The sequence below is a fragment of the Artemia sp. Qi Xiang Cuo genome, chromosome 13 (assembly GCF_049724085.1).
Source record: "Artemia sp. Qi Xiang Cuo chromosome 13, ASM4972408v1, whole genome shotgun sequence".
NCBI classification, from domain to species: Eukaryota; Metazoa; Arthropoda; class Branchiopoda; order Anostraca; family Artemiidae; genus Artemia; species Artemia sp. Qi Xiang Cuo.
The window spans coordinates 11,823,841-11,840,115 of NC_142806.1; the positions used below are offsets into that span (position 1 = coordinate 11,823,841).

Here is a 16,275-nt window from a genome sequence, read left to right on the forward strand (position 1 = left end):
TGAATTGTCAACAAATCTATAGGATCAATGAACTTTGTCTTATCAACTCAAGGAGAGAGAAAGTGAAAACTAATTATAACGGAAAAATAAGGAAGAAACGGATTAGGCTAGCGTGTAAATCCCGATCTGGAACGAAGAGCTAAACACCCCACGGTGATAAAGGGTGCAGACTAGGCCCCTCCAACCTAGAGGACCTACTTGCTAAGTAACAAAATCAAGAATAATTGCATATAAAACAAAATAAAACACAAAACATTAAAAGTGTTATTTTCAACTTCCATGAGATACGCGGCATGTCATGAAAAAAGTTCCACACAAATCGCAAATATCGCATGGAAAGCGAAGTTGACTTTTTGTGAAATTATTGCAAATAACAACTAAAAAAATATATATTTTCAGAATTGACCTCACTTCCGATCGCCATATCAACTTGTCTCAATGACCCTGATAATTGTCTCCGAATCAAGTTTCGGTAGCGTTTTCAAAATAATAATCATTTTATATAGTTATCGAATTTGCATAACAATAAAAGACAATAAAATTCCAAGGTTCTTTCAACGGTGGTTACTTATGAGTCCTTTCTAGTTTGTTAACTTTCAGACAGTGTAGGCTGCTTTAAATAGATCAAGGTAATAATTTGAATTTAATGCAAAAAAAACACAAACCAGAAACATTTCCCTTACAAGTACAGACCACAAACCACAAACCAGAAACACTTCCCTTACAATCACAAACCAGAAACACTAAAGGCCGCATTTCCCTTTCCAAGTCAAAGGTATGTTTTCCAAAGGTATGCTATGATAAACCAAAAATAAATAGAAAGGAACTTACTCCATTAGCAAGTTCTGATCAATACAAATAGATGTATACTAGATTGGACAGGTGAGAAATGATTCCTTGATAGAACGACTTAAGTTTTATGTAAAATAACGCGGGGACTACATTAAACTGCATTGGATTGATTCTAAGAAAAAAAATGCACCGGAATGATTCTTGAAAAAAAAAGAAAAAAAAAGGCCTTTACTTAGTTCTTGTCTACTAGCGAGTGTCGGTCTGGGAATTTTCCGCTATTTGTTAATATCAATCAAAAGCTAAGTTGACTATGCAAGTCAATTCACGAATGTCGCCTTTTATCAATGCCCATGGATAATTATGAATCCATCGAGAATTTTTTTTCCCTGGTCGACTTGAGTATCCAGTCTTATCAGCTTACTATCTTTCAAAAAATTACAATTAATTATAAATATAGGTTAAATTATAATATAAAAAAATACAATTCTTATTCTAATTATCAAATAATTCTTTTTTATTATTATACACTTAAAAATCTTGAAAAAGGGGGCTTTTGCCCCGGACGCAAGATACCAGAGACGCCACTGACATGGCACACATAAAATCAAAAATAAGCAAACACAGTGGGAGGTTTATAACTCACACCTCAGTGGGATAGTAGCCTCCTTAGTCTCTCTGACTACCTCTATGAAACTAAGTAAACAGAATTAAAAGCATAATAGTGTATAAAAAGAAAAACCTCATTTTATATGGGTGACCCAGGGCTCTACCCAGGTGGATTTCTGACGAATTTTTCTTGAATTTCTGGCCAATTCTAATTCAAACTCTCAAATAAATCTCGTTTTGTTTTATTGCTATCCCTCGGGATTTTTATTGTTCTTAGGCCCCCTCCCCCAATTAAAAGTTCAATTTACCTTTGGGTCAATACCCTGTTCATTGTATATTGATCCTTCCAGCTCTTTAATCCCAATACAAGTAGCACCAGCACGATGAAGGTAACGCATACTATGAAGACCGACATTGCCAAAACCCTGAAAAAAAAATGATAAAATGATAAAAAAAAAAATGATAAAAAAATTATTTCTGTTCGTTTTGGGTTTCATTTATTTATCGATGCTGAATTGTGGTAGTTTCACGCATGGTAGATTATTTGATTTTATTTTTGCTCATTTTTGGTTTAATGGTGTTCTATACTTTTCTTTGAAAAACATATTTTGTGGAAAAATTTTTTTTTAATTAATCTCTGTTCGTTCTATATTGACATAAGTCTTTTCAGGGAAAAAAATTATTAAATATTTTCTTTCTTTTAAGGATTTTATAGTTTTAAGAACTTAATTTCGTTTTAAGGACTTAATTTAGTTTTAAGGACTTTGTAGTTTTAAGGACTTTATTTCGTTTTAAGGACTTTATGGTTTTATAGAAAGAAATGATAGTGTTTACTGATGATGATGATGTAACTCATGCTGAAAGTATATAAAACTGAGTTTGATTCTGATAGGAAATTAATTATTAATTATTTTCATAATTAACTATTAGTGATTTCCTTGCTAAATTAATTGATTATTTTTTTAACGAAGCAAATAGTATTCAATAATGTTGCTAGTATTTAATGTTTAAAGTATTGATAATAATGCTGATTGTCGTTGGTGATGATGATACTGATAACAGTTAATGATGTTCATAATTCGATGCTGATCATGCTGATAGTGATACTGATTTGACAATGATAATATTTAATCCTGAGAGCTGGTGATAGGGCTAATAGTATTTAATGCTGAAAAAACTGATAATGATGATGATAGTTCCGATAAGGATGCCGATAAGACTGATAAAGATGCTAATAGTATCTGATGATACTGATAATATTTGATGATGTTGATAGCATTTTTTGCTGATAGTACTGGTAATGAGGCTGATATTATTTTATGCTGGATGCTGACAGCAATTATAAAATGATGCTGATATTATTTGACGAGTATTTCATGATAATGATGATATCTATTTTTTAATCTTTTGATTCCAACGATTATTTTCTTAAAGACAAGCCCCAGGACAGAACAACTTTATATAAATATTATACATAGATGCATAATAAATTTTCTTGCATGCACAAAAACTATCAATAGAAGCTAAAATAACAGAAGCCGAATGAAAGTAAAATAATCTCAATAAAGCTAAAATAAAAATTACATAATTTATTATTAAATAATTTGCTTAAAAATAACTTATTCATTTATTAAATTAATTATCAAAAGCTAAATGAATTAAAATAACAGAAACTAAAATAACCGAACACAATCAAAAGAAGTTAACATGGCATTTCTTCTCAAAAAGAAAAAAACATTTTATTCAAAAAAGGTTCGGAACATATTTCAAAACTATAAACAAGAGACTGACAATGGAAAACGTAGGTTTTAACGCTATTTCGCATCCAAGTCTTGGTTTATCACGAGTAATTTTAGAAACATTACCATATCATAATACAACTACTATTACTACTAACAACTCATCACAGCCCCAAGCCACCTGATGTCGACACAGCTAAGCACGCTTCTCCTCCTTCCCAATCCAATCAGCTTCCTTTTTTACACCCTCCCAGGGAGCATTTCCTTTAAATCCTTCTTCATGAAATCCTCCCACCCCAACCGCGGACGACCTGCTTTCCGTTTAGCCCTAGACAGTTGGCTGAAAAGGATAATCTTCGGCAATCTGTCATCCTTCATCCGCAGAACGTGCCAGAGCCATCTCAAACTTTCTCTCATTAGAGCCCTAGAAAGAGGGGTTGAACCACACATTTTGCACAGCCTACTGTTTGAAATACGGGCAGTCAGTCGGGTACCCAGAACAATCCGTAGGCAATTTCTCTAGAAACCATCTAGCAAATCTTTATCCGATTTTCGGAGCGTCCATGCTTCATAGCCATATTTGACCACTGTCATCTATGTAGCTTCCAAAATCTAATCTTGGTTTGTAGACTTATTTTCCTATTCTTCCAAACTTTTTTTTAGCTGTAAATAAACACCTTGACTCTTGGCTATTCTACTTTTAACATCTTCACTGCTCCCACCATCTTTACTAATAATACTACCAAGGTAAGTGAAGCTGTCCACCTGATTAATCTTTTCGTTACTTATCATCACCTTTTCATCTTCATTTATTCCTAGCCTTAGTGACTTAGTCTTCTTAACATTAATTGTTAAAACAAAACTATGTATCTCAAGAAAACAAACCTGAATAATGAAAGTTTTTCCTCCCATACCCGGGGTTGTTCCAATCATGGCCATATAAGCAGCCTCATTCAGAAAATTTTCCAATCCATGGAAAACACCGCGACCGGTGGCAGAAATACGACCATGGATGCCACCCTGATTGATTGGTTTCCCTGTGACACAAGCGTGGTTGTTGATATCAGCATGTCCTAAAGAAGCAGACACTCAAATTTAAAGGAGAAAAAATTTTAATTGATTAGAAATGCAAAAGCCTGGATCATTTTTCCAGCATATAAGTGTACCCGATTACAACAAAAACAGAACCAAAGGCTTCCATTAAATTTCGGATTCCTTATTCTGACTGCTCCCAATCGACATCAATGTAGTAGCTTAATCTAAACATCATTCTTGGTTGAGTTTATCTTTTCCAATTACTTGATTACTTATATTGGGCATTGTGACAAAGTTCCTTAGACTCTACCCTTAGGATAAATCTTGCTACGACCCGTAAATGCGGGGTATGGTCTTAAAGTCTCTTTTCCTTGACGTAATCGCCTTAAACATCAAAATCTGTATACTATTGATTCCTTTTAGTTTGATTCTCACGCTGCAAGGTTGGACATAAGAACAGTTCTTTGTTTTTTTTTTTTTAGAGGAGGTTAAAGCTCTACCCCCTCAACAAATAAATACCAGTTTTAAGCTCTTTTATTTGAAAAAAATTCAGGAGGACTGGGAAAATGCCGAGATTAAAGAAAGCAATTTCTTCATAAAATTAACAGGGTCTAAGACTACAAATAAACACAGTTATAATTATTCGTTTTAACTATGGCTATTCAACTTCATTGGTTCCTAATTGGAGCAGATTTTTTTTTTTTTTTTTTTTTTTTTACTAGGCTCATATTTATACTGATACGAGCGTATCTTGGAGTTACGAGATATGAAATAATATACGCTTATAACGAGCACCTGGAGTCTAAAACAGCATTAAAAAAAAACTGTTACACTGAATTACAAATTTAAAGATAGGTAGAATGAAAGCTAGACAGAGAGAACTCACCAATAGTAGATGAATAAGTGTCAGCAATCCACGCCATTTCACGTTCTCCAGTGCCCATGTCTGGAGCAGGGACATCAATGCCAGGTCCTATAAACAAAGATGCCCAAATAAATATTCCTACCACATAAAAAGAGACTTCATATGAACGATGGATAAAAAAATTTAATAAGAATAAAAAAAAGACTGCTTAAGAGTGCAAAAACACAACCCCCTCTTTTCCAATGGGAAGGCGTCATAGCATCTAACCGTCAGGAGCACTAACGTCAGGACATCGACAAAATCCGTCAAAACATCGACAAAAAATCCGTCAGAACCACTAACCGTCACAACATCAACATCCATAACATCGACACGTCACTTCATCCACAGTCATAATCGCTACCCGTCAGAACGTCGACAGTCATAAGATCGACACGTCATATCATCTAAAAAAATTTTCATTACGAGAATCTGTCAGAACCACTAACCGTCAGAACATCGGAAAGTCATAACATCTAAAATTTTTCTAGACGTTTTGACGTGTCGACGTTCTGACGGGTAGCAATTGTGACTGTCAATGAACTGACGTACCGATGCTATGACTGTCGATGTTCTGACGGTTAGTGGTTCTGACGGATTTTCCATGTCGACGAAATGACGTTTGGTGCTTGTGACGGTTGTTCGAAATGGTAGCACCCCCTTTCCAATTAAATTTCTGACCAGTTTTTCATTTAAAATTCAACCATAATACCCTGACTTTCTAGAGTTTATACGGTAGCAATTTAGAGCAATGGGTAGCATGCGAAAAGTAATTACAATAACACAATTGACAATCCCATTATATCTATGGAAATGAAATAACTGCAACGGGGAAAGGAACACATGTTTTACTACTATATAGGCTTGTTTAATGAAGATACAACACCCAAATTACCTGATAGCTCAAAAATTAAGTTACATTATAATTCCTAAATTTTTATCCTTAGTCTCATTTCTACTATAATTCTGATAAACTTTTCGAATTTCGAAACTTTTGGTTACATACTCTGGTGTTACTTGTGGTTTTCTTCTTCTTCTTTCTTTTTTTTGTACCTTTCTTGCAGAGAAGATGGGGGAGCAGAGATCTCTGTCAAATAATTTACTTCTTCTGTCAATTATTTGTTCACTAGCCAAGAGCATTTCCTTAGTTTCATATCATTGTTTGTATCTTGTTAGATCCTTTTACAACTAGTTCAAAAAATTTACAAGCTGTATAAGTCTTCTGTTCACAAAACTTAAAGCCCTTGAAATGTTGTCCTTTACTAGGTTGCAGCTACCACTGTAACCATGGTAAACTCCAGAAAGAAACAAATCTGCTTAACTAAAATTTTATAAAACTTTTATTCTTCTTTTATTTATTTATTAATATTTATCTGTTTACCTTACTCAGAATTTCCTTAAAACTTATCAACAATAACAAAAACTTACCAATGAAGCCTTTCTTGGCAAGTTCCAAAGTAAATCGTCTAGTGATTTTCTCAAGCTCAGAGTCACTGTAGTTCCTAGGATTAATTTTAACTCCAGCCTTGGCACCACCAAAAGGTACATCAACACAGGCGCATTTGAATGTCATCAGTGCAGACAAGGCTTTAACTTCATCAAGATGGACATCTTCAGAATAACGAATACCTGCGTAAAAAGGACTACATTACTTTTCTGATCTTACAGCACAACTCTGCGTTCTTGCATTAACAATCTACCTGATGTTTTTCTTTTTGTTTATTTGTACATCTCTTTTTTTAATTTGTAACCTGCTAGCTACACTGTATCTTTTTGGTGGAAGATAAAATCCAGAAATTCATTGAATTACCTTACCTAAAATCATAGATTAAACCCTAATGACTATTTGTCATGACTTCAATAAAGATAATTTTTCCTGACTAATTGCTCATTACTTCCTTGCTGGGGATTCAGCTATCACCCAGTTGGATAGGAACTCTTGATGTAGCCACTCTATGTCAATTTTGCACTTGAGGATCAGTTGATTCAGCAGATACTGTGCCTTCTGAAAGCTGGTTTTATAGGCTGACAACTCTCTGACTGAAGGAGTGGCTTCTTTCTCTAGAGGTGCGATGCTGATTTGTACGTCCTCCAGTCATGTGATGCGAGGGGTGGACAAGTAGATTAGAAATGGTGTTTTTAGATTTGATTTACTCATCTCCTCGTTTTCTTCAATATGTAAGCATGGGGAGTCTAAGGAAGTGTGAACGTTCTTCATGAGACATTTGTTGCAATCCACTGGTCATCTTAGTTGTTCTGTCCTGACCTTTTCCAGGATTTGAATATCAAAGACTTTCCAGCCTCAAATCACTGTCAAACGAGTGCTTCATAGTCTTGCGAACACTAGGACGCCAGATTGAGATTGTCAATGGCAAGGGATTTAAAGGCAGATGACAACACAGTTTTGGTGTGGGTGTAAAAATTCAATCTGTCACGAATGATGACTCTAGGATCTCTTTCTTCAGAAATCGCAGAAAGAAGATTATCCTAGAGGAAGCCCTGCTGGTGTTGATTATGTTTGCCAAAATGGAGCACACATTTACTGAAAGCAAGAAGCTATTTATTAACCAACTTCCAAGACTGTCAAGGCTGATCTGGATAGATTATATATCAGAAGTTGTGGCAGCTTTAACCATTAATTTAGAATCGTCTGCTTAAAGAGTGAGGAACTTTGATAGAAGATTCAGTGCATTATTTATATAGAAGCTAAAGGGATCCAGTCCAAGAATAGTAGTCTGAGGGACACCTTTTAAAACTGTTATATGAGGAGGAAAATGAGTAACTCCACCAGAACCAAAAATTATGACAACTTGGGCTCTATCTGATATAAAGTCCTGTGTCCATTGTGTAACAGAAAGGTCTATAGTAACAGCTTTCCACTTTGTTAGGCTATAAGGAAGTTGTGGCAAAGCATCAAAAGCTTCTGCTGGATCTAGGGGGATCAAGTCAAATAATAATAATAATAATAAACCTTATATAATAGTAGTAATAAACCTATAATAATAAACCTTAGTTGAATGGTGCTTTGACATAATTATATACATCTCTAGAAGATTAATTTCAATGGATATACCACATCTGAATTGCTGCATTAAAGCTTTATTCACAAACCATTGAAGAACTTTAACAAGCATAAAAGTTAATTTTTGGACCTGCGAACAGAGAAAATGGCAAGGTTCCTCCCACTGGAATTGTGTCTGAAGGGTCATATATCTTCTGGAAAACGATTCTATTGTTTGATTCATCAACTTTAAATTTATCCATTAATCAAGCTAGAATCATGGTATTATTTAGGATTTTTTAGAGAATGATTAAAACTTCCCTAAAAATAGCATTTTTTAATTTTTTTTTGCAAGTTTGTCATACCGTTTCAATGTGTTTTTCAAGCTATAAAAAAGAAGCAATTTTCAAGAAAGTGATTAAGCAGAATAGTGAAGTTGAATTGCAGCTATCAGATGATAGCAAAATTTGTGTTATACATTGAAACATTAAAACCATACAAACTTCAGGAAAATAACATAGATAAGACTAGCACAGGGAACATAACATGTTAAGCATTCAAATTTAACTGTATTAACTAGAGCAGCTCAATACTGTTCAGTTGACAGTAATGTCAAGAAAGATCCTTTTCATTGCCTCTTTTGGTGACAGTCTCTCTACGTCTCTACATCTACATCTCTCTTAGTATCAACTTTTAGTATACTATAACGTTAGACTCTATTTTAAACTGACAACACTGTTCAAACACCGCTTGTGTATTATACAGAACACATCGGAGAGGTAGAGCTAGGTCAACTCGCAATGTCATTCTATCATCATTAACCATTTTCATAGATTTATGCTGTTTCAAATTTATAATAAATAAGGTATGAATTAACAACCCCTTTGGGGTTACCTTAACTGCTAATCAGTTTCATCATTTTTTTTCTCCACCTTCATACAATCCAATTCACAAATACTATCTAGCTCTGTTTTTTTCCCTATTATTCAAATAAGATCGTTTGTATAGTCCAATTTGCGAATTCCTTACCCCCTTTTTTTTCTCTAGCTTCATACGATCCAGTCACTAATTAGAATCATTCACGCTCCTATTATTCAAACATTAATTAATATTGTTCATAGAGTTCAATTTACAAATGCTAAACCCTTTTTTTTGTAAATAGAGTTATTTTTTGGTAAATGATTCAATAACATATTGGCATCAATTTTAGAGATGTTACATTCTTAATCAAACTACTCTCGACTTAAGGCAATTGTCCAAAAAAAATATTGTTTTTTGCAAGGGGAATCCCCGCTCATACTGCTCACTTTTTTTTGCAATGTGTAGGAACCAGTGGGGAATCCCCGCTCGTTTGGAAAGGTACCAAGGAAAGGCAAGCTGGTCGCTTTTTGCAATGTCCACGTGTAACTCTACTGCATATTCATGCCTCAGGCATAATTCTTTTGCACTAAGATCTTACATCTAAGATCTCACATCTTTCTGCAAAGATTTCCGTTCTTTTAAATCATCTTTGTTCTAAGTTCTTACAGCTCACTGATGTTAGCAAAAAGTATGAAGGACGCCATCTTTCTGCCACTTAGAAAAATGATGAGAGAACTTTGATGACATACTCATCATTGTTCTTAGACCGCTGATCAGAGCAGATTGATGAAAGACATTTGCAAAAGAACGCTATAAAATGTTAGATCTTAGTGCTAGGATTTCACTTTTAAGTATTCTTTGTCAAAAGATGTAAGATCTTAGCACAAAGATGAGTAAAAGAACAACCCTTATGTCATCAGAGAAAAATACACTGACTACCTTGTTTTAGCAAGGAATTCAAACAGCTGATTATATGTTATTATCTAATTCAGTTTGCATCCAGTGGGTAATTATCTTTGCTTGGTAATACAGAACCAAGGGTTTGAGCCCAGAAGTAGAAACACACTACAGGTCAATGCAATGACCTTAGTAATCAAGAAGCATTGTTAATCCAACTAAAATACATACAATTTAATTGAATTTGATAACAGTAAAATAATATAACTTCTCAATGTATCCATTTCAAAAATAAAATTATAATAGTTATTTGTTTTTTATGCTTTTCCCAAAATATAGATGATTCTTGTTTGAACTATCTTGGCAGCACCATTTGTCAAAACTATTGCTAACATTAAATATAAGTGTATATGAACATAAAAAAGAATAAGATCACAAAATTGTTTTGATCTCAAACCTCCAATGAATACCAAGGGTGAAGATTTGTAACAGAAAGAACAAAACACATTAGAATGAATCACAATGATATTGTAGAATACATCTCTGTTTTTATGAAGAAAAAAAAGGCTAAGGGGGCTAGTATCAAAAGGCCTTTATTTCAGAGTAGAAGAATGTACAGCAATCACTTTTTTTAATAAATGGAAAATGAAAAATTATAGTCTTTCTTTTGCATGGTCACTGAGCAAAATGTTTCAATTGCAGTAACACTCATAATACTGTCTGTATCCATTTCAGTTTGTGAATCTTTTGTCAAATAATATGCTTTACCAAGAAGAGAAAAAAACATTTTTTATGATGCCAAATATGACATTTATGTCAACATAAATGACAGAAACTAAATGATGCCCAATCAGATGCTTGTCAAAATGTTTAAAATACACAAAAATGAGAAATATTCCTATTTGAATTTCAGTAAAAACACAACTCCTAGTAGCACTTGTCCCCTCCCCCTTCGAAGTTTCCAGGTGGTAATTGTAGCAATGTACCATTTACAAGCACTTAAAATTTGATTTTTACTTTAAATAAAGGTACAGTTAGTTCAGCTTACAATCTTCTGTAAGCTGTTAATGTGTTTGTTTTTATCATTTTTATTTGACATTTGACAGGCCAGTTGGGTTCATTGCTGTATGTTTTTATAAAGTACTTGTGTTTTATTATATACAATGTCTGCTAGCTGACAGAAAGCACCAAGTTTGGCAGTTTATGTTGTGAGAGTTTGCTTGTTAATTAAGTATCATTTACTCATTTTAAAGGTCAAATAAGACAGACCACTGTAAAGTGCATGGACTGGAAAGTTGGTAAATGTACAATTTTTATATACACAACATTGTCATCTAATTTTTACTTGTCCCAGATTTAATTTTATTTTATTGTATATTATATTTTTACTGTCCCAATTTCCCAATTGTCCCATAAATAAATTTTATTGTCCAAACATTTAATTTTTATTTATCATAGAACCATCAACCAGGAACTACTGAAAACCCTATATAACTGCTGATATTGGGCAACAATTCACTAATAACTTATGATAAAAAAAAGTCACTTATAATGTGCCAGTGAGATTATGGCTAGCCAATAGTAGATAAAATGTTGTTATTTATAACCGATAAATTGTCTTCTGGCTTTCAAGTCACAGACAAAGAAGTTTCTTTTATCTTGTGAGTGAATTTGATGTCAAGCCTGCTCCAGGTTGTCATTCTACTTAAGGTATTTCCCTGACTTTCTTTGCTGTTATTATTTTTTTATCTACTTCTTGACTTTTCTTCTTTCTCTTTTTTCCTTTATTCCTTCATCAGTTTAGTTTCTTGTGTGTTGAGTAGCTTGGTATGAATGTAGTTTTAATTAGCTGAGAGTGATAACCTTGCTTGCCCTTTTGAGCTTATTGCCTTTCTTGGCAGGCAAAAGACAAATAGTAGTTTTTTTCTTATAAATGCATATCTCATTATCTCAAATGCTAGTAATACTAACAACTCACAGGCAGCACTTCCTCCTCCTCCACCCCAATCTCTTCAAAGGTTGACTCTTTACCACTCTCATGAAGCTCCAATTTTCTTTCCTTATGATCCCATTTCCACAGCCTCTTTTTGTTTGGCCCCAAACGGATGGACAAAAAGCACAATTCTTGGCAATCTGTCATCCTTCATGCATAAAACATAGCCTAATCATCTTGACCCTTCTTTTATTATAGACCTTGAAAGAGTAGTTGAGCCATATTTTTGTCCAGCTTGTTGTTTAATATAGTCAGTCAAACAAACAAACTAATAACCTAACGTCAGGCCTTAACCACATCAATAATATTCTTGTACATAACACTAAACACTTTAATATACTTATCTACTATACCATAAAAGACCCATGCTAAGCTTCCTACTAGATGAATAAAATGCCAGTTCATATGCATTAGAATAGAATACTAAAGGGGCCTCACCATTTAGGCATACAATGCCTAAGGTACAATATCATTTAAAAAAAATACAACCTCCTTTGGTTGTATTATAGCCCATGAAGCTGGGAGGAAACTACATTTTTTTTTCTGTTACCCCAGAAAATGGCCAAAAAGCACAATCTTCAGCAATCTATTGTCCTAAATCAGTAAAATGTGGCCTAGCCATTGTAACCTTTCTTTAATTATAGCCCATGAAGCTGAGAGAAAAAAAATACAAATATGGGAAATTTCCCAAAAATGGGAAAAAAAATACTACCAAACAAATGACAAACCTCCTTTGCATGGCATCCTATGCTGTGAGTGCTGAGCTCTATAACCAGTGATCATTTCATATTCTCCATTGTCTCTCTTCAATGGAAAGCTAACTTCTAAGACATGGTGACAAGGCTCCATGATCTTAAGTAATCCAACAACTTTCTTTTTCTTATCTTCTAATGACATTCTTGGGGCTTTCATTTCCTCAACCAGTTTATCTTGAAGCACTCCACATGCTCTATGGAAGAAAAACTCAACCATATGAAAAAAATTAGGATCAGCTGCATCTTCAATATCCCTGAGTCTCTCTGGGATAACATAAGAATCAGAGGCTGGGGTTGAATATTGAGAACTGAGAATATTGCACATTTGTGGTGCTTGGTTACCAGAAGCCTCTACAGACTTTGGAATCTGCCTTAGCAGATTCTGTCCAAACCTCAACATAGCTGGCAGGTTTAACCTGAAAGTATAAATTCTTTGCTGATTCACAATTTCTAGTTATTTCAAAGATTCCTACAATCAAAATTTAGGAGGGATAAGGAACTTTTAAAAGCTGATATCACTTGAGTACACAATCTGGCTAAAATAGTTGAGCTTTGTCAAATTAGGGATTTTTTAGACTTTTTCTGGGACAAGAGGAACTTGCTTAGATCTTAAACCTCCTTGTCCAAAGATTGGTAAGAAAGATTGTTTAGAATCAATATTTGTCAAAGCAGCTATAGCTGTAGAAATGAGGGATACAAGAATACATGTTCATACACACAGTGGAAAGGTTTCAGCCCCTTTCCCCTCCTTTCTGAAAAATAAACAGTTAATGACTAAGAATTCTTCATTTTTTGCTAATATATACTAAATGAGAAGAAAAGCCATTAGAAAAAAATACATTGCTGTATAATTTCAAGCTACATTTTTCACCACAAAAAAAAAAAAAAATTAAATGCAGACTAAATCCATGGGAACCATCAGAAGGAACTGTTTCTGACAAAAACCCTTTTAGCTATGACATATTTCTGAACATACCACCAGATGCAATTTTTATGCTCTTTCTGAATATAGTAATTGCTCTTCTTGCAAATTTAAATTTAAGCCCTTTAAGCACCCATGAAAATAATATTTTCATTCTGTATTTTTGGATATAAAAATGGGTTATAATATTTGTTTCAAATGTACTTTTTCATTATAAGTTCATTTTGTAAAAGTTGTATAATTCACAAACATTGATTTGTCAAGATTAAGTTGAATAAAAAAAAACTTCAATAGTTCTGCCATGTTTTTGTCTTATTCTGTTTAGCTGCTTAATAACTGCTGTTTCACCTATGTGTTGAAAAATATCAAAAGCTGGCAAAAGAAACATGGCAGTTGGAAAAATGGAGAAACTGTTTTGAACTTTTTTTTCCCACTTAATTGTGACAAATCAATGCTTAGAAATTTTAAAACTTTAACAAAATGGATTTTATAATGAAATAGTGTTTGAAAACAATATTTTAACCCTTTTTATACCCAAAAATATAGAGTAAATTATCATTTCAAGGATCCAAAAAAGGCTTAAAAATGAATTTGCAATAAAAGTGATTATTATATTCAGAAAGAGCATTAAAAATAGCATCTTGTAGTAGGTTCACTTTATTTGTAGGTCAATAATACAAACTACTCAATATTTACCAGAATATCTGTGCTTAATTAAACTTCTAGGCTGCAAAAGACTAATTCTAGAATTGGTAAAATTCTTTTTTAGCTACTTTTGGCTGTCTTGGAAAGGGGTTAGGTTAGAAAAATGAAACTTTCAGGGAGTGTTCTATGGGCTAAAGTATATCCCAAGAAGGTATATTGAAGTAATTACCTCCACCCCTTCTCCCTGTACAGGCTCATGACCTTTGATGACACTTAAAAATCTGTGTGTTATAAAAGTGGAACCTTTCAAAATAGATCTTCTGCTCAAATGAAGTACATCAAAATTGTTTTCAGCTTCACAACTTTGCTCAATACCAATTTATAAGGTTTTAAATATATGCAAATACATTTTCTAAATTAAAAAAACAAAACAAAAAAAAACATTGATATGGCTTAAAATTCTACACAAATAACTGGAATTGCATGTTCAGAACTAAAGCCAGAGAAGAAGAAACTGATAACTGAAAATTAGGGTAAATGTTGTTTTGTCAAAATTTCAATATCCTAGGTATATACCTGTCATGTAGGCAAATTTCAGGAACCACTACAGGGAGAAGGGGTAGAGTTAGGTATTTCAAATACCTTCCTGGGACATATTTTACCCTGTAGACCCATCCATGAAAGTTTTATTTTCCTAATCAAACCCCTTTCCAAGATAGACAAAAGTAGCTAAAGTAGAATTTGACCAACTTTCAATTCTATATTAAAGTTGGTAGAAGTTTACACAACCATTCCTTTTATAAAACCTTATATGGAAACAATTGACAACTTGCATAGCAGAAAGCCATTGGCCTAGGGATTGTGGGAAAAAGTAGCTAAAGTAGAATTTTACCTCAAAATCTGAAATTTTTCTGCATAGCCTAGTAAGAGGTAAGAATTGTTTTATTAATATGTTCCCTTATTAATGATCCCGATTATAGGCTAGTACACCTATCTTTACTCTGTCCCAGTTTTTAAAGCTCTAGTTCTTCTTTCCTTTGATTCTAGGCTATAGATTTTGAAAACACAGCCTTGGAATGAATTGAATAGCCTAGGCTAGTCTAGGAATTTAAGAAATTATGGTAGGCTATTTTTTTATACATTTTAAGCAGAGAGGTAGATTCCTCTAAAGACTTTCCATGGGCATAATTAGCCTAGTCTATAGGCCCACTCCTGAGGGTTACATTCAACAAATCAGCTAGAGTAAGCTTACTTTCCAATGGGATACCACCGGATGGCTTATTTGACAGTGTATGTAGGCTATATACAAAGCTTTAAATTAGCCAACTGGTCAACCAGTATTTTAAGCCTGGGAGTCCAGCTGGACATAAGGAAACATAATAAGAAAACAATTTTTACTCCATAATATGCAGAATAATCCTAGTTAACACGTTTCACAGGGGGAGAGCCTTTATATTCACTCCTTTCCTTGTTTTTTTTCAATTTTTCTAAGAAATCCATGAATTTCTTAGGACCTATATATTCATAGAATATATAACCCCACCCCCTAATGTGTAAACATATACCGAGAATGGTATCCTCAATCTATATATATAGCATCCATTTGCATCACAAATGAATTTTACTCCCATATTAGCCATATGGTGGATGTCCCTTTCCAATATAGCCTAGACAAATATCCCCTGTCTAAAACTTCACCACGCAAAGGAATAAGAAATAACTTAATAACTTACAAAAACTTTGAACAACCAACCAGACTCAGCACTCTTTTAGATGACCAGAAGAGATGACTGGAGTAAAATAATTTTTTTTTTCATAAATATAAGAGATCTACTTTAAGTATGAATATATAAGAAAACCTAATTAAAATTTAAAGAAATTTAAATTTATGACACTTAAAAACTTTTTATAGCCACAAAATATTTTTATACTTAATTATTTTTCGAATTCAATCTTTAACAAGTATGATTATTATGTGTATTTACATATTATTTTCAAGGATCATGAGTGTAAGGCCACATCGTCATTTGCCGCTCATTTGCGTTATCTGGTATTTCTAGCATAAATGATCATTTGAGACCATTTTAAATTCAAAGGATCACTATTTACATTTTTTGGAGGAACA

General features: G+C 33.5%; 1 protein-coding gene across 1 annotated transcript in view; it reads right to left on the reverse strand.

Annotated features, from left to right (window-relative positions):
- The window catches only part of Gdh (glutamate dehydrogenase, mitochondrial), a 39,897-nt gene extending 23,906 nt beyond the window's left edge, over positions 1 to 15,991 (reverse strand). Inside the window, exons 1-6 of the mRNA XM_089099282.1 lie at positions 15,884 to 15,991; positions 12,557 to 12,999; positions 6,505 to 6,705; positions 5,059 to 5,145; positions 4,023 to 4,210; positions 1,707 to 1,823 (exon numbers count right to left, since the gene is read on the reverse strand). Of these exons, the coding sequence (XP_088955408.1) occupies positions 1,707 to 1,823; positions 4,023 to 4,210; positions 5,059 to 5,145; positions 6,505 to 6,705; positions 12,557 to 12,983 (1,020 nt within the window). The 5' untranslated portion in view covers positions 12,984 to 12,999; positions 15,884 to 15,991. The remainder of the gene's footprint in view (positions 1 to 1,706; positions 1,824 to 4,022; positions 4,211 to 5,058; positions 5,146 to 6,504; positions 6,706 to 12,556; positions 13,000 to 15,883) is intronic.
- Between the last annotated feature and the right edge of the window lie 284 nt (positions 15,992 to 16,275).